Source organism: Anolis sagrei, chromosome 1 (genome assembly GCF_037176765.1).
Source record: "Anolis sagrei isolate rAnoSag1 chromosome 1, rAnoSag1.mat, whole genome shotgun sequence".
NCBI lineage: Eukaryota > Metazoa > Chordata > Lepidosauria > Squamata > Dactyloidae > Anolis > Anolis sagrei.
Window position 1 is genome coordinate 252,681,716 of NC_090021.1, and position 15,182 is coordinate 252,696,897.

At 43.3% G+C, this 15,182-nt stretch overlaps 1 protein-coding gene across 1 annotated transcript in view; it reads left to right on the plus strand.

Annotated features, from left to right (window-relative positions):
* The first annotated feature begins 10,556 nt into the window (after window positions 1-10,556).
* Window positions 10,557-15,182, plus strand: part of AMPD3 (adenosine monophosphate deaminase 3) — a 49,705-nt gene continuing 45,079 nt past the window's right edge. The window contains exon 1 of the mRNA XM_060766974.2: window positions 10,557-10,935. Within this exon, the coding sequence (XP_060622957.2) occupies window positions 10,914-10,935 (22 nt within the window). The 5' untranslated portion in view covers window positions 10,557-10,913. The remainder of the gene's footprint in view (window positions 10,936-15,182) is intronic.

Sequence of the window (15,182 nt, forward strand, 5' to 3'; positions counted from 1 at the left end):
CATGTCAGGATGTGTGTGTGTGGGTGTCATTTCTATGCTCTGGGAAAGCCAGTCAAGGCTTCTAATGGAGACCACAAGTTTTTATTACTCTTCTAAGGGATCTGGGGGCTTGTGGGGAGGGGGTGGGTAATCCCACAATTTAACGGGCTTATTTAACCCAGTAAACTGTAGGAATACTGTCTGGACTGCAGGAAATAGTGGAAAAACCAGGGTTTTCCTGGTTTGTAGTGAATTAATTTGGGACTGTCCAGAATGTTGTCTGGACGGCCCCCAAATGATTAGCCTGACATCAATACCAGGAAATATTCTAGAGCAGATCATTAAGGAGGCAGATTCCATCATACAAAGGCAAACATTTGATATTACCATAGAACAAACAAGTACTGACATAATAATCCCAGAAAACCTCCACAAATGAAAACAACATTAGAACCTATTGTCACTAAATTAAACAAAAACATAATCAAACAAAAGGAATGCTGTGACCACTAAAAGTCAATATAGATTTCTCAAAAACAAGTCATGTCAGACTAATCTATTCTCTTTTCTCAATAGGATTACAAGCTTGGTAGATGCAGGGAATGCAGTATATGTGGCATATCTTGATTTGAGTAAGGCCCCACAGGCTTTTTGCAAACAAACTAGTAAAATGTGGGCTAGACAATACTCTTGTTAGGTGACTTTGAAATTGGTTAAGTGACTAAACTCAAAGGGTGCTCAGCAGTGGCTCCTCTTCATTCTGGAAAGAAGTGACTAATGGAGGGTTCAGTACTGAGCCCAGTACTGTTCAACATTTTTATTAATGACTTGGATGAAGGTTTAGAGGGCATACTTATCAAGTTTGCAGATGACACCAAATTGGGAGGGATAGCTAATATTCCAGTGGATTAGAATTCAAAATGACTTTAACAGCTTAGAGAGCTCGTCCAAAACTAACAAATTAATTTCAACAAAGAGAATGTAGAATACTTCACTTAGGCAATTTTTTTTAAAATAAATGAAATGCACAGATACAGGATCAGTGATACCGGGCTCGACAACTGTATATATGAAAAAGATCTTTGAACATGAGCCAACAATGTGATGCAGCAGCCAAAAATGTCAATAGGATTTTGGACTGCATCAAAAGGAGTATAGTCTTTAGATCGAGTGAAGTCATGATGCCTCTCTATTGTGCTTTGGTCAGACCTCGCCTGGAATACTGTGTCCAATTCTGGAAGGTGTCTAGAGGAAGGTGACTAAATGATCAGAGGTTTGGAGACCAGGCCCTATGAAGAGAATCTTAAAGAGCTGGGTGTGTTTAGTCTGCAGAAGAGAAGACTGAGAGGAGATATGATCTCTATGTTTAAATATCTGAAAGAATGTCATAAAGAAGAGGGAACAGGCTTGTTTTCTGTTGCCCTGGAGACTAGGACCCAGAGCAATGGGTTCAAATTACATGAAAGGAGATTTCATCTGAACATTAGGAAGAACTTCTTGACTGTGAGAACTGGTAAACCATGGGACTCCCTGCCTCAGAGTATGATGGATGCTCCTTCCTTGGAAGCTTTTAAACAGAGGCTGGATGTGCTTTTGATTGTGCTTTTCTTGCACGACAAAGAATTGGACTAGATGGCCCATGGGGTCTCTTCCAACTCTATCATGCAATGATTCTAATATATAAATAACATTGCTAAGTGGACATTAAAAATAGTTCAAATTATATGAATGCACTGGTGTCCAAAGGGCCTAAATGCCCAAGGTTCAACAAATCAAGCCTAATCTTGGAAGCTTAGCAGGGTCAGCGCTTACTAGTACTTGAATGAGAGCCCACCAATGAATATCAGGTTCTGTAGGTTATATTTCAGAGGAAGGAACTAGAAAACCACTTCTGGGTATTCCATGCTTATCAAAACCCTGTGAAATTCATAAGATCACCATAAGTTGGCAAATAATTTGAAGGCATGTACACCCACATTGGTTTTCAAACTATCTGTTTGTTATTTTTGACCTTTTGTAAGTATTCAAAGTCAGTATGTAAACCATAACACGAATGTTTGGGTTAAAAACTATGTTTGGTTCCAACTAGAGAAGACCTGTTAGATGAATTAGATAAACTGATGCATTGATTCTGATTTGCGTTACTAATGAGAGGGACCACTGAACATCGGCCAACTCTAAATATATACAATGAAGATTATAATTGAATTGCTAATAACAGTTATCATTGATCCATCTAATCAATTTCTGAAGACTAGATTAACACTTAAAGAAACCCCATAAATCCAGTGATTATCCTATATTATTTATTTTTTATTTATCTTCAACATCTACATAAAACTGCTGGGAGAGGTCATCCGGGGTTTTGGAGTTGGGTGCCATCTTTATGCGGATGACACACAACTCTACTACTCCTTTCCACCTAACTCCAAGGAGGCTTCTCGGGTGCTAGACGAGTGCCTGGCCGCTGTGTCGATCTGGATGAGGAAGAACAAGCTGAAGATCAATCCCGACAAGACAGAGGTCCTCCTGGTCGATCGTAAACCGGATCGGGGTATAGGGTGGTTACCTGTGTTGGACGGGGTTACACTCCCCCTAAAGCCACAGGTCCGCAGTTTGGGCGTCCTCCTGGATTCTTCGCTTACACTTGAGGCTCAGGTGTCGGCGGTATCCGGGAGGGCCTTTGCGCAACTGAGACTTGTGTGCCAACTGCGACCATACCTCGTGAAGGCTGATCTGGCCGGGGTGATCCACGCCTTGGTCACCTCTAGAATGGACTATTGCAATGCGCTCTACGTGGGGCTGCCCTTGAAGACGGCTCGGAAACTTCAATTGGTCCAGCGGGCAGCAGCCAGGATGCTAACCGGGGCTCATTATCAAGAGAGGTCTACCCCTCTGTTTAAGGAGCTCCACTGGCTGCCATTTATTTTCCGAGCCCAATTCAAGGTGCAGGTGCTTACCTACAAAGCCCTAAACGGTTTGGGACCACCCTACCTGCGTGACCGCATTTCCATCTACGAACCCACACGCTCGCTCCGGTCATTTGAGGAGGCCCTGCTCGTGATCCCACCCACGTCGCAAGCGCGCTTGGTGGGGACACGAGACAGGGCCTTCTCTGTGGCGGCCCCCCGACTTTGGAACGCCCTTCCAAAAGATCTCAGACAGGCCCCTACTCTAGCCGTTTTCAGAAGGAATTTAAAAACTTGGCTGTTCCGTTGTGCCTTCTCAGACTAGGAATCCCCACCCCAAGTCCTAGTAGCACCTTAGCATAACTAATCGTCGCTGCACTCCGCACTTTTAATCCTACGTACCTCCTGCCATTTCAGCACTTTTAACCCTTGTACCCCATTGCGCCGGCCGAACCAGTTTTAATAATGTCTTGACGTACTGCCATTGTCGTTATTTTGCTTATTGTTTGATTTGCTTTGTTATTGTTGTGTTATGTTTTCTATTGTATTGTGTTTTTGAGGCTTCAGCCTGTGTAAGCCGCATCGAGTCCTTCGGGAGATGCTAGCGGGGTACAAATAAAGTTAATAATAATAATAATAATAATAATAATAATAATAATTTATGACATTTATATAGTTGAACTAGCAAGTAAATTGAGTTCAGGGTGGGGAAAAGTGTGTTTTTGATTCCTCTTTGGCCCTCGGGGGTTGTTATACATATCTCTCCCAATTGTCCTTTGGGAGTTATGGCATGAATTTTTTTCCACATTTTACCCTGAGTCAGTTTAGGATTGCTTGAACAAAAAGTAAAATGTTTCTCAGTCAGAGAAACCTGAAAATAAGGTGTGCCTAACTGAAGCTATAATGCGATCTGCTGTGCTTGAAATACATGTTGAATGGGTGGCAGTGTGATTTAATTCCCTTGAATTGATGATATTAATTCATGTTGTTTGCTACTGAAAAGGAATGATAAGGCTGTAGTTTTAGATTATATAGTTGTAGGCAGATGGGATACATGGCTGACATCTCTCAGCTTCAGAGCTGGCTCTCGTGGGGCTTCTAACAGTTAAAAGAGGATAAGGTTAATTCCTAAACCAGTTCAGCTGTCAGTAAATCCTGTTGAAGCTATAGTAGGATTTGATCTTTGAGTGACTCCAGTATAGGAAAACTAAGGATTATACTGATGCTAATACATACTTGCAGCATGGCAAATAAAGATATTTGGCTACTATCAAAGCAGGATTAGTTCCTGGTTGTTACCACCTGTGAAGTCCTATATAAGCTGTTGACTTATGGAGTTCACTTAAATGATTTTCACCATCTATGCAGATAATATAATTTTTTCTGACTATAGTAATCTGTTTCATGCCAGTTTATTTTTTTTCCTATGAGACAAGGTTATTCTTTCCTTTGTTTACTGTTAGAATAATTCAGTAGTGATAAGAGGCTACAAGAGGCCAGACTGATATCCTTCTTGTTGTTCTTCCAGAGGCATCTGAAGACCACTTTTGCTTTTGTTCCAGTAATGCTTTCAGGACTGATGGCCCAGGGGACATGGCCTTTCTGGCTGTGTTATATTACAATTGTCCCTCCGTATTCATGTATCCTGCATCCCCAAAGTCAAACACCAACAGTGTGAAAATATTCTCCCCATCTAAAAATAAAAATCCAAAAAAGCACATCTGGATTTTGCTATTTTATAAAGAGACAGCATTATACTATGCCATTGTATATTATGGGATTTGAGCATCCATGGATTTTGGTGTCTATTTGGGTTGGGGATGGACAGGTAGGTCATGAAACCAAACCTCATCAGCTACCCATTGTTACTGTTGCCTTATTTTTTTAATAGCATTGCTTTTAACAGCTGTTAATCTTATAGTTATTTTAAGTATATCTTTTTTTAGTTTTATGTGATTTGATTTTTAGATGTTTCTGTTTTAATTTTTGTACACCAACATGAGCCCTACGGCCCCCCTGGTGGCACAGTGAGTTAAAGCACCGAGCTGCTGAACTTGCTGACCAAAAGATCAGTGGTTCGAAGTTTTTAGCCCCAGCTTCTGCTAACCTAGCAGTTTGAAAACATGCAAATGTGAGATCAATAGGTATTGCTTCAGTGGGAAGGTAATGGCGCTCCATGCAGTTATGCCAGTCACATGATTTCGGAGATGTTTATGGACAACACCGGCGCTTCGACTTAGAAATGGAGATGAGAACCAAACCTCAAAGTCAGACAGGACTGGACTTAATGTCAGGGGAAACCTTTACCTTTACCTTAATGTGAACTCTGGTCTGGGGAAAAGACATGATATAAATAAATATATATATGATGGAAATGATGATGGAGTCTGGCACTTACTGATAAAACCCTATTTAAAGTTATATTTTAATATAATATTTTATATTTATAATTTAATATATTTCTATTATATTTTTAATAGAAAAATGTAATTTCAAAATTGCTCTATGGATAATCCTCATAATTCCACTAAGAACACTGTAGATTTAGAGGTTTTATTGTCATAGTTGACTGAACTTATCAATTGAAAGAGTTTTCCAAAAAGATATGTCTTGAGCCAAAGCATTTTAAATCACATTATAGAAATGTAAGAATTATAATGCAATTGTTGCAATGCCTATGTTTGTAGCACTAAATGGGGACCAAATCAGATTTGAAAATGGGGAAAGTTCTGCATACCTTAAATAAAATTATCAGAATTTTTTTTTCAAAAAGTGCATTTGAGGATTTTAAAAAGTTTACTGGCAAGGTACCATACATACTGGCAAGGTAACAGCGCTCCATGCAGTCATGCCAGCCACATGACCTTGGAGGTGTCTACGGACAACGCTGGCTCTTCAGCTTAGAAATGGAGATGAGCACCACACCCCAGAGTCAGACATGACTGGACTTAATGTCAGGGGACTACCTTTACCTTTACCTTTTTTACCATACATTCAGTCAGTGGAGGCCCATAGCAATTTTTGCGTGTTGCAACAGGTAATGTTTTCATAGGCTGAAGAGATATGAGTTTCTTTTGTGCTTTCATCAGGAGGAAATTGACTCAGCATTTTAATAGTCTAGTCCTGGGACTTATTTCTTGGTATGTTTGTCTCAGACTGCAGCCTCGGTAAATTAAGTAGCTTGGGTATGATCAGGCTGAAGCCAGAAATAAAACATCGAAGTCACATAGAGCTCACATTTCCAGGGAGAATAAAATAGAGTCAGAGAGCAAACACTCCTTTCCTTTCTATTTGAGAAGTATAACTTCCATAAGGCAACATCTGGTCTTAATGGAAACCATAAGGAGTTTAATGGAAACCATTAAGAGTCGATATTCATTGTTTTTGAATGCAGCTTTATATGTGCAATAGCAGCAGCAATACTGGAGCCCCTGGTGGTGCAGTAGGTTAAACCCTTGTGCCGGCAGGACTGAAGACTGACAGGTTGCAGGTTCCAATCTGGGGAGAGCACAGATGAGCTCTCTCTGTCAGCTCCAACTCCCCATGTGGGGACACAAGAGAAGCCTCCCACAAGGATGGTAAAACACCAAAACATCTGGGCGTCCCCTAGGCAACGTCCTTGCAGATGGCCAATTCTCTCACACCAGAAGCAGTTTCTCAAGTCGCTCCTGACACAAAAAAATGCAGAAATACTGTGTCTCTGGAACTACAGAATGTATCTCATATTAATGTACATTTTTATGCAAAGGAATTATGGAATATACTGTATTGCATGCTGAGTCATTCATTTGCTTCAGGATAATCTTTGGGTGATCCAAAAGACATACAGTGCATTAAGGTGACAAGTGACAAAGTACTTCTATAAAACAGCATACAAGAAAGTCTCCTATCTCAGCAAGAAACCTTTATAAACCCATTAATCTTACTAAAATAAGTGTATACCCCGACATTTAATTGCCAGCCCAGGTACAAACTGAGATCTATTACCTATTTAGCCTTCAAAGGCGTAATTCCCTCAAGGTTTTTTATTCACCAACTCTTTAAGTCCTTTTGATTCTTCCAGTCTCACTTGGATGCTATAAGCCCAACTACAAGGGTTATCTGGAAAGTAAGATTACAAGATTACATTGCTCTCACAGGGAATTTTTGCAGGGAAAGTTGGTATCACTGCCATGTAGCAGGAAGCCAGTGGAAATGAAGGAGCAGTGCCAGTCGTCAGTAGCTCAGCTACTGGCATTGTGGTGAAGGTTAGAGATGAGTGTCCTCACTCCGTTTCCCTTCTATCTGTCTCCTTCATGACAATGCGTATTGGCACACCGCTCGTGCAACACAAGAGTTGTTGACTTCATTTGGCTGGGATGTTTTAAGCCATCCCTCTCACAGCCCCAATCTCACACCCAGTGACTATCATCTGTTCACTATATTAAAGGAACACCTGGGTGGAAAACACTTTTCTGACAATGACAAGGTGAAAATTGAAGTGACAAACTGGCTGAAAAAGGTGGCGGGAGACTTTTATGACACAGGCACCAAAAAACCCGTCCCACAGATGACAAAATGTATTGAAGTGAATGGTGATTATGTGGAAAACTAATGTAATACCTGTGCTATAATCCATGAAAGTTTTATTAAAATATATTCATTCTTCGTATTTTTAAAAAAAATTGTAACCTTACTTTCCCGATATCCCTCATGCTATGGTATAAACAAGCGGATAGTCCTGCTGGGATTTCTTAGCCCACCTCGGACCAAATGTTCTACTTACATCTTCCCTCTAAATGCCAGTAAATGACACTTGGTTATCTATAAAAATGAAATGTTTGTTTGTGGGATTAACGTAACTCAAAAACCACTGGATGAATTGACACCAAATTTGGATACATCTATCAGGTTCTGGCCCAGTTTACTTGTCTGAATGCATCTGCCTCTACATCCCATCTCGTAACCTAAGATCATCTGGGGAGGCCCTGCTCTCGCTTCCGTCAACATCGCAAATGCGTTTGGCAGGGACGAGAGACAGGGTCTTCTCAGATGTGGCCCCCCGCCTATGGCATGCACTCCTGGCCTTCAGAAAAAAATAAAATCATGGTTTTGGGACCTGGCCTTCGGGCAGCAGATGTAATTTGCACCATAATGGACATTGACTGGAATGGTGTTGCGGCAGATGACATTGTGACTTTGTTTTAATTGATGTTATATGTATTGGTTTTAATGATTGTTTTGTATTTGATTGTGTTATATTATTGTAATTGTGATGCAGCGGTCTTGCACCATTACTAATGTAAGCTGTCCGGAGTCCCCCTTCGGGGGTTGAGAAGATACGGGGTACAAATGCCAGTAATAAATAAATAAATAAACAAGTGACTATCACTCATAGAGACACTGAAAAACACAGTGGAAGGGACTTAAAAAGCCAAAAAACAAAAATACATTACACCACATTCAAAAAACCATATATATACATAAACACACACACACACACATATACATATACACAAATATACACACATATATACACACACAAAACACATATATACAGACTGGGCCAAAGCAATGCGTGGCAGGGGACGGCTAGTAATAACTAAATAATGAACTCTGTACATGCTCAAATGTGGTCTGGCGTTTAATAAACAGGGTGTGATGGTTCAATGGGGAGTCAAAACACAGGTATATCCCACTGATTCAAGTTGGAACACACAATCAGATTGCGCAATACAAGTCTTGGCTAAAAACAATTTTATATGAAATTCTTCCAAGAATGCTGTTTTAGAAAACACGAACTGTCCTTTGGATCGATTCCCCCCATTCAATATAAGCTTATTCTGGCTGGGTTTTAGGAAGCTACTTTAGACTCATCCCTAGGGTGTGAGTGTGCCAAATGTGTGTCTCTCCCCCTGTATAAATACATTGCTGCTGCAAGTCACCTGAGCTGCAGAAGCAGTTTGCAGTGTGCCATGAGGCGTGTATGCATGCAAATATGTGTGCTGCTGCTTGATAACAAATCCAGTGTATGCTGTGCTATACCAAACTAAACACAAATTTCTCTGGGTCTTCTATATATATAGTCCACTTAGCACTATATGCTACATTGTCCAGAGGCCTTTCCTGGGAAAGGAGAGAGATTGATTGAGGCACACTCTTTCCTTCTGCAGCAACAATCCTTACACTCAGAAATGCAAGTGCACAAGGTTTCTTTCTTTCTTTTTCAAATGGGTTTTGTCATTGCCTTCCTCTGGCACTTGAAAGGCTTATTTTATTTATCGTATCAAGAGCAAACCAAACAGTTTTATTGCATTTTAACAAACAAACAAACCACAAAGTTTGCAAGCTTAGTAGTTGATTAAATGTCCTTTGACCAGTATCTGGCCACTTGGAGTGCCTCTGGTGTTGCTGCAAGAAGGTCCTCCAATGTGCATGTGGCAGGGCTCAGGTTGCATTGCAGCAGGTGGCGTGTGGTTTGCTCTTCTCCACACTCGCATGTTGTGGATTCCACTTTGTGGCCCCATTTCTTGAGATTGGCTCTGCATCTCATGGTGCCAGAGCGCAGTCTGTTCAGCACCTTCCAAGTCGCCCAGTCTTCTGTGTGCCCAGGGGGGAGTCTCTCATTTGGTATCAGCCATGGGTTGAGGTTCTGGGTTTGAGCCTGCCACTTTTGGACTCTCACTTTCTGAGGTGTTCCATCGAGTGTCTCTGTAGATATTAGAAAGCTATTTCTTGATTTAAGTCGTTGACGTGCTGGCCGATACCCAAACAAGGGATGAGCTGGAGATGTCACTGCCTTGGTCCTTTCATTATTGACTGCTACTTCCTGGCGGATGTCAGGTGGTGCAAGACCAGCTAGACAGTGTAATTTTTCTAGTGGTGTAGGGTGCAGACACCCCGTGATAATGCGGCATGTCTCATTAAGAGCCACATCCACTGTTTTAGTGTGGTGAGATGTGTTCCACACTGGGCATGCATACTCAGCAGCAGAGTAGCATACTGCAAGGGCAGATGTCTTCACTGTGTCTGGTTGTGATCCCCAGGTTGTGCCAGTCAAAGACTAAACAGGTGGGATTAAGCATTAGTGGAGCCCTTCTCTTGGTTGTGCGTTGTTGTAAGCCACCCTGAGTCCCCACTGCAGTGGTTCCCAACCTTTTTGACCAGGGACCACTCTCCAACATTAGTACCAAAAGGGTTACGAGTCCTAGTTCCAACAGACCTCACAACCTCTGAGGATGCTTGCCATAGATGCAGGCGAAACGTCTGGAGAGAATGCCTCTAGAACAGTGGTTCACAACCTGTGGGTCCCCAGATGTTTTGGCCTTCAACTCCCAGAAAAGGATCCTAACAGTTGGTAAACTTGCTGGGATTTCTGGGAGCTGTAGGCCAAAACACCTGGGGACCCACAGGTTGAGAACCACTGCTCTAGAACATGGCCGTACAGCCCGAAAAAACCTACAACAACCTGGTTACGAGTCTGTTTTTGGTCAACTTTAGATTCCGTTTAGTTATTTGGGATGCCGATTCAGAAAACTGCATTGGATAGACTGTATTAAGGGGGGCGGGGGGGGGGGCGGCATCAGGAAGGTGGAGAAACCCTGGACTCCAAGGCAACTGAACTGAGCCGGCTCGGTGGAATGTATCCCACGCAGGAGAAGGGCCAAGCGACACCACTCTGCTGGGGGTGGCCCTTTCTTCCCCTGCAGCTTGGCACCGCCGGAACTGCCAGGGCTCAATACTATGGGATGCTGAGCGCTTGGCAAGACCTTGAGCCCTTTCCGCCCAAGAGGAGGCTGCCATAGCTTGGAGCCGTGGGAGAGAAAGTCGTGCCTGTCCGTGGGTCCGCGCCCGTTTGCCTTGGGGGCGGCGGCCCGACTGCGGCAAGAGCTTCTGGCCGGGGCGGCTCCGCCTCCGCCTCCGCCTCCTTCCTCCCTTCTTTCCTCCCAGGCAGGTTGACCGGCAGCAAGAAGGAAGGAAAGGAGGCAGGCAGGCAGGCGAGCGAGCTGCGCTGGGCTCCCGGCTTGGCGAACTCCCTCCACCACCATGAGTGGCCCAGGAGCCCTGGGTGAGTCTCCCCACTTCGGCTTGGAGGGAGAGGGAGGCAAAGGGAGCTGACCTTGGAGGGAAGGAGGGAAGGAAGGAGGGAGAAGGAGGGAGGGAGGGAGCCTGCCGCAAGGGCGCCCAGGCAAAGGCGCTGCTGCTTCCCAGTCTGGAGGAGTGGCTGCCTGGCTCTCTGCTGGGATGCCCCCCCCCCTTCTCTCTCTCTGTCAGCTGGCTCCAAGCTCCCCTCGCCATGTGCTCCTCTGATCTCACCAAGTCTATAGGACCGACCCATGGATCGATTCAGGTCCCTCCTGTGGAAAGGTGAACGCAGGACAAGGCATCCCCCCCCCCCCCTTGGCCTGCCTCTCCGCTGTAGGTAGATAGAATCCATGCAGTTTGGCGCCACTAAAAGGATCAAGGGGGTCTGGAGAACAAGCCCTATGAGGAGCGGCTTAAGAGCTGGGGATGTTTAGCCTGAAGAAGAGAAGGCTGAGAGGAGACATGATGATAACCATGTATAAATAGGTGACGGGATGTCATTGGGAGACTATGGCAGGTGTGAGCAAACTTGGATCCTCTGGGTATTTTGGACTCCAACTCCCTCCATTCCTCACAGCCTCAGGCCCCTTCCTTTTCCCCCTCAGCCGCTTAAACGGCTGAGGGGGAAAAGGAAAGGGCCTGAGGCTGTGAGGAATGGTGGAAGTTGGAGTCCAAAACACCCAGAGGGCCCAAGTTTGCCCATGTCTGGGCTGTGGGGTCCTGGGAGATTTCCTTTCCCAAGGTTTCCTCCCATCTCTGCCCTGTGCTTCTCCAAACTACATCTTCCAGCATTTGAGAGCATTGAGCAGCCGCTGTTAAAGTGGTGTCAAGCTGCGGTCATTCAAGTTGCACCCATGGGTAGACAAATCCATCCCCGTATGTGCTGATATTGCACGAGAGGAAAGCTAAATGGACATGTTGTGTCGAATAGTGGGCACCTTGAAGTATTGGGTGGCTATTTCAGGTTCTTCTGCATAGGCCCCTCTTTCTTTCCCTCTTGCTCCCGAGGGAGCCAGGAAATGGCCTGTTCCCATTTGGGTTTTTAGGGAGAGGTGATTTCTGGGTTTGGGGAGAATGCTTCAGGGGCAGGGAGTGAAGCCTCTGAGTAAGAATTCTACCCGCAGAGGAAGTTTTTCATCTGTCACCAGATTTCTAGCACTTCAGAAAACTCAAAACACTGGTGGACATTTCAAAATATACTTTAGACATCCTTATATGGGGGATCGGTGTCTTCATTCTCTCTCTCCCCCCCCCCCCTTAGTTACACTCTGGAGATGGACACAGAGCATCCCTTGCACGTTAATATCTGCTATACCAGGCATGGACAAACTTGGGCCCTCCAGGTGTTTTGGACTTCAACTCCCACAATTCCTAACAACCCCAGGCCCCTTCCTTTCCCCCCTCAGCCGATTAAGCAAGGAAGGGGCCTGAGGCTGTTAGGAATTGTGGGAGTTGAAGTCCAAAACACCAGGAGTGCTCAAGTTTGTTCATGCCTGTGCTATAATTTACTTTAGCAATGTGAAGACATGCTTGGATGAGAACAAAGTGACCAGGGAATATGGACTTCTCCGTCCCTTTGTTGCGTCCCCACGGGGAGATAGCGCAGGATATAAATAAAGTATTGTTATTGTTATTATTATTATTATTTGAAACACCACAAGATGAGTCCACAGCAGACACTCTGCTGGCTGTTGTATTGGATCACACGTCGGACACTTCCCAAGTGTTTAGGACTCTGTGATGTATTGGCGAATAATGCGTGCAGATCCCAGTAAGATGGCCTTTTGCAGCTGGCAGATGGTAATTTTGTCAGTGTTGATTGTGCTTAAGTGCAGGCCAAGGTCTTTAGGCACTGCACCCAGTATGCCGATCACCACTGGGACCACCTTGACTGGCTTGTGCCAGAGTCTTTGCAGTTTGATCTTTAAATCCTCATATCGTGTCAGCTTTTCCAGTTGTTTCTCTTCAATCCTGCTGTCACCTGGGATTGCAACATCGACAATCCACACTTTGTTTTTTAACACGATCGTGAGGTCAGGAATATTGCGCTCCAGAACTCTGTCTGTCTGAATTTGGAAATCCCAGAATTATTGTGTTTCAATGGAGATGAGGCCTGGGCATGGATGGGAGGGAAAACTCATGGATAGTATGAGCAATGTTTTGTTAGGAATTTGAGTAAATATATTTTCCTTAATATGCCAGGTATGTGTTGTTGGGTTATAAACCAGACTTGGAGCCACAAAGGTTGCTGACTTTTGAAACTTCCTTAAACTGTACTTGAGAGAACACAGAACCAAGTGAAAGCTTGCGCAGTATGCTTCTTGCAACAGGATATTGCTCTTCAGCAGCAATTCTTGTTAGAAGCCTTGTGGTAGAAACAAGAAATAGGAAATATAACCCACTAGGCCCAATATAAAGAAACACGGCGGAAGTCAGAATAGCTTGTCATTTCACCTGTAAGCAAGGCCATAACAAGATTTAATAGGAGCTGTTCTAAGCTGAAAGCATTCTCCAGGCAGACTCTGAATCATTATTTCCTGCAAAGTTAAGAGCTCAATTGGAAAGCTGTGTCATCCTTGCTGGAATATGGTATTAAAGATTATACCTGATGAAAATTGCTACATCTTCAGTCTGTTTTTGTTGCTGGAATAAAATAATAATAAATAGAGTAAGTTAATAAATGTAATAATAATAATAATAATAATAATAACAACAACAACAATAACAAGAAGAAGAAGAAGAAGAAGAAGAAATAGAGTAAAATAATAAATGTAATAATTTATTTATTTATCGTATCAGTAGCAAACCGAGGGTACAGTTGTAATGTATTTAAAAAACACAAAGTTAAAAACTTGGCATTTTACTGAATGTCCTTTGACCAGTAGCTGGCCAGTTGGAGTGCCTCTGGTGTTGCAATAAGAAGGTCCTGCATTGTGCATGTGGCAGAGCTCAGGTTGCATTGTAAAAGGCGGTCTGTGGTTTGCTCTTCTCCACACTCGCATGTCGTGACTCCACTTTGTGGCCCCATTTCGTAAGGTTGACTCTGCAGTCTAATGTTGTCTAGAACCTCCTTAAAAAGTCATTTGCTCTCCTGGGGGCTTCCGGATGAAGCATTTCATCCCTATTTTTGTTATTACATTTATTATTTTATTCTATTATTGTTATTATTACATTGGGGGGAAGTGAACAATGGTGGATCCTGTCTATGCAGCAGGGCATGCTGCAACAAAAAGTTGTATTGGGAAAGGGCTGGATATATCACCAGTCACCATTCCACTTTCCATTGCCTTAGCTTAGAAAGTAGCTCATGGTGGCACTCTCAGTTGTTGCAGTAAAAAAACCCCGTAAAAACAAATTAGTGTAATTACAGAGCCATTAAATTAGGCATATAATATCAAAATTACTAAACAGGATGTCAGCCAATATTTTAATATGACTTAATTTTCAAAAAATGCTTGTATTCTCTATCATTTTAACTTTTTTAAAAATTCATATTTAAAGTATCCAGATTCAGCCAGGGAGAAGTGAGTGGAGAGAGGTCTCATTCACAACTCAGGTGGATGTATATTCCAGAGCTATATTGATATCATAGAGCTATAATAGATGAAATCAGGGAAGCAATGGGCCCTGAATCTGTAAGACCAGAGCAGGGCTGGTGAGGATTGGGTGGCTTTAAGATAGGACCACCATATGCTAAAGTCAACTTGAAGGCAGATAGTGCCTTGCAGTCTTTCCCACTCATTGATGTCTTTGTAACTGGTCAAAACTTCAAAGCTCGAGGAGGCTAATGTGGAAGTCAGGTGATGTTTAATATCACCTGCTCCCAGAAAATTTAAGATAGGTGGAATGACCTGTGGCCCACCAGATGTGGGGCTAAAGTGCTCATGACTCCAGATTGTTGCCCATGGTAGCTGGAGTTGGTGGAGTTGGTTCAACAGAGACACATTCAAGATACTCCACCTAGACAGAAAAAAATGAAATGTAACTATACAGAATGGGGAATGCATGGCTCAATAGCAGTACGTGTGAAAAATATCTTGGAGTCTTCATGGACAACAAGTTAAACATGAGCCAAGAATGTCATGTGGTGGCAAAAAAGGCCAATGGGATTTTGGCCTGCATAAATAGGAATATAGTTTCTAGATCCAGGGAAGTCATGCTACCCCTCTATTCCGCCTTGGTCAGACCACACCTGGAATCACAATGTGCCCAGTTATGGGCACCAGAATT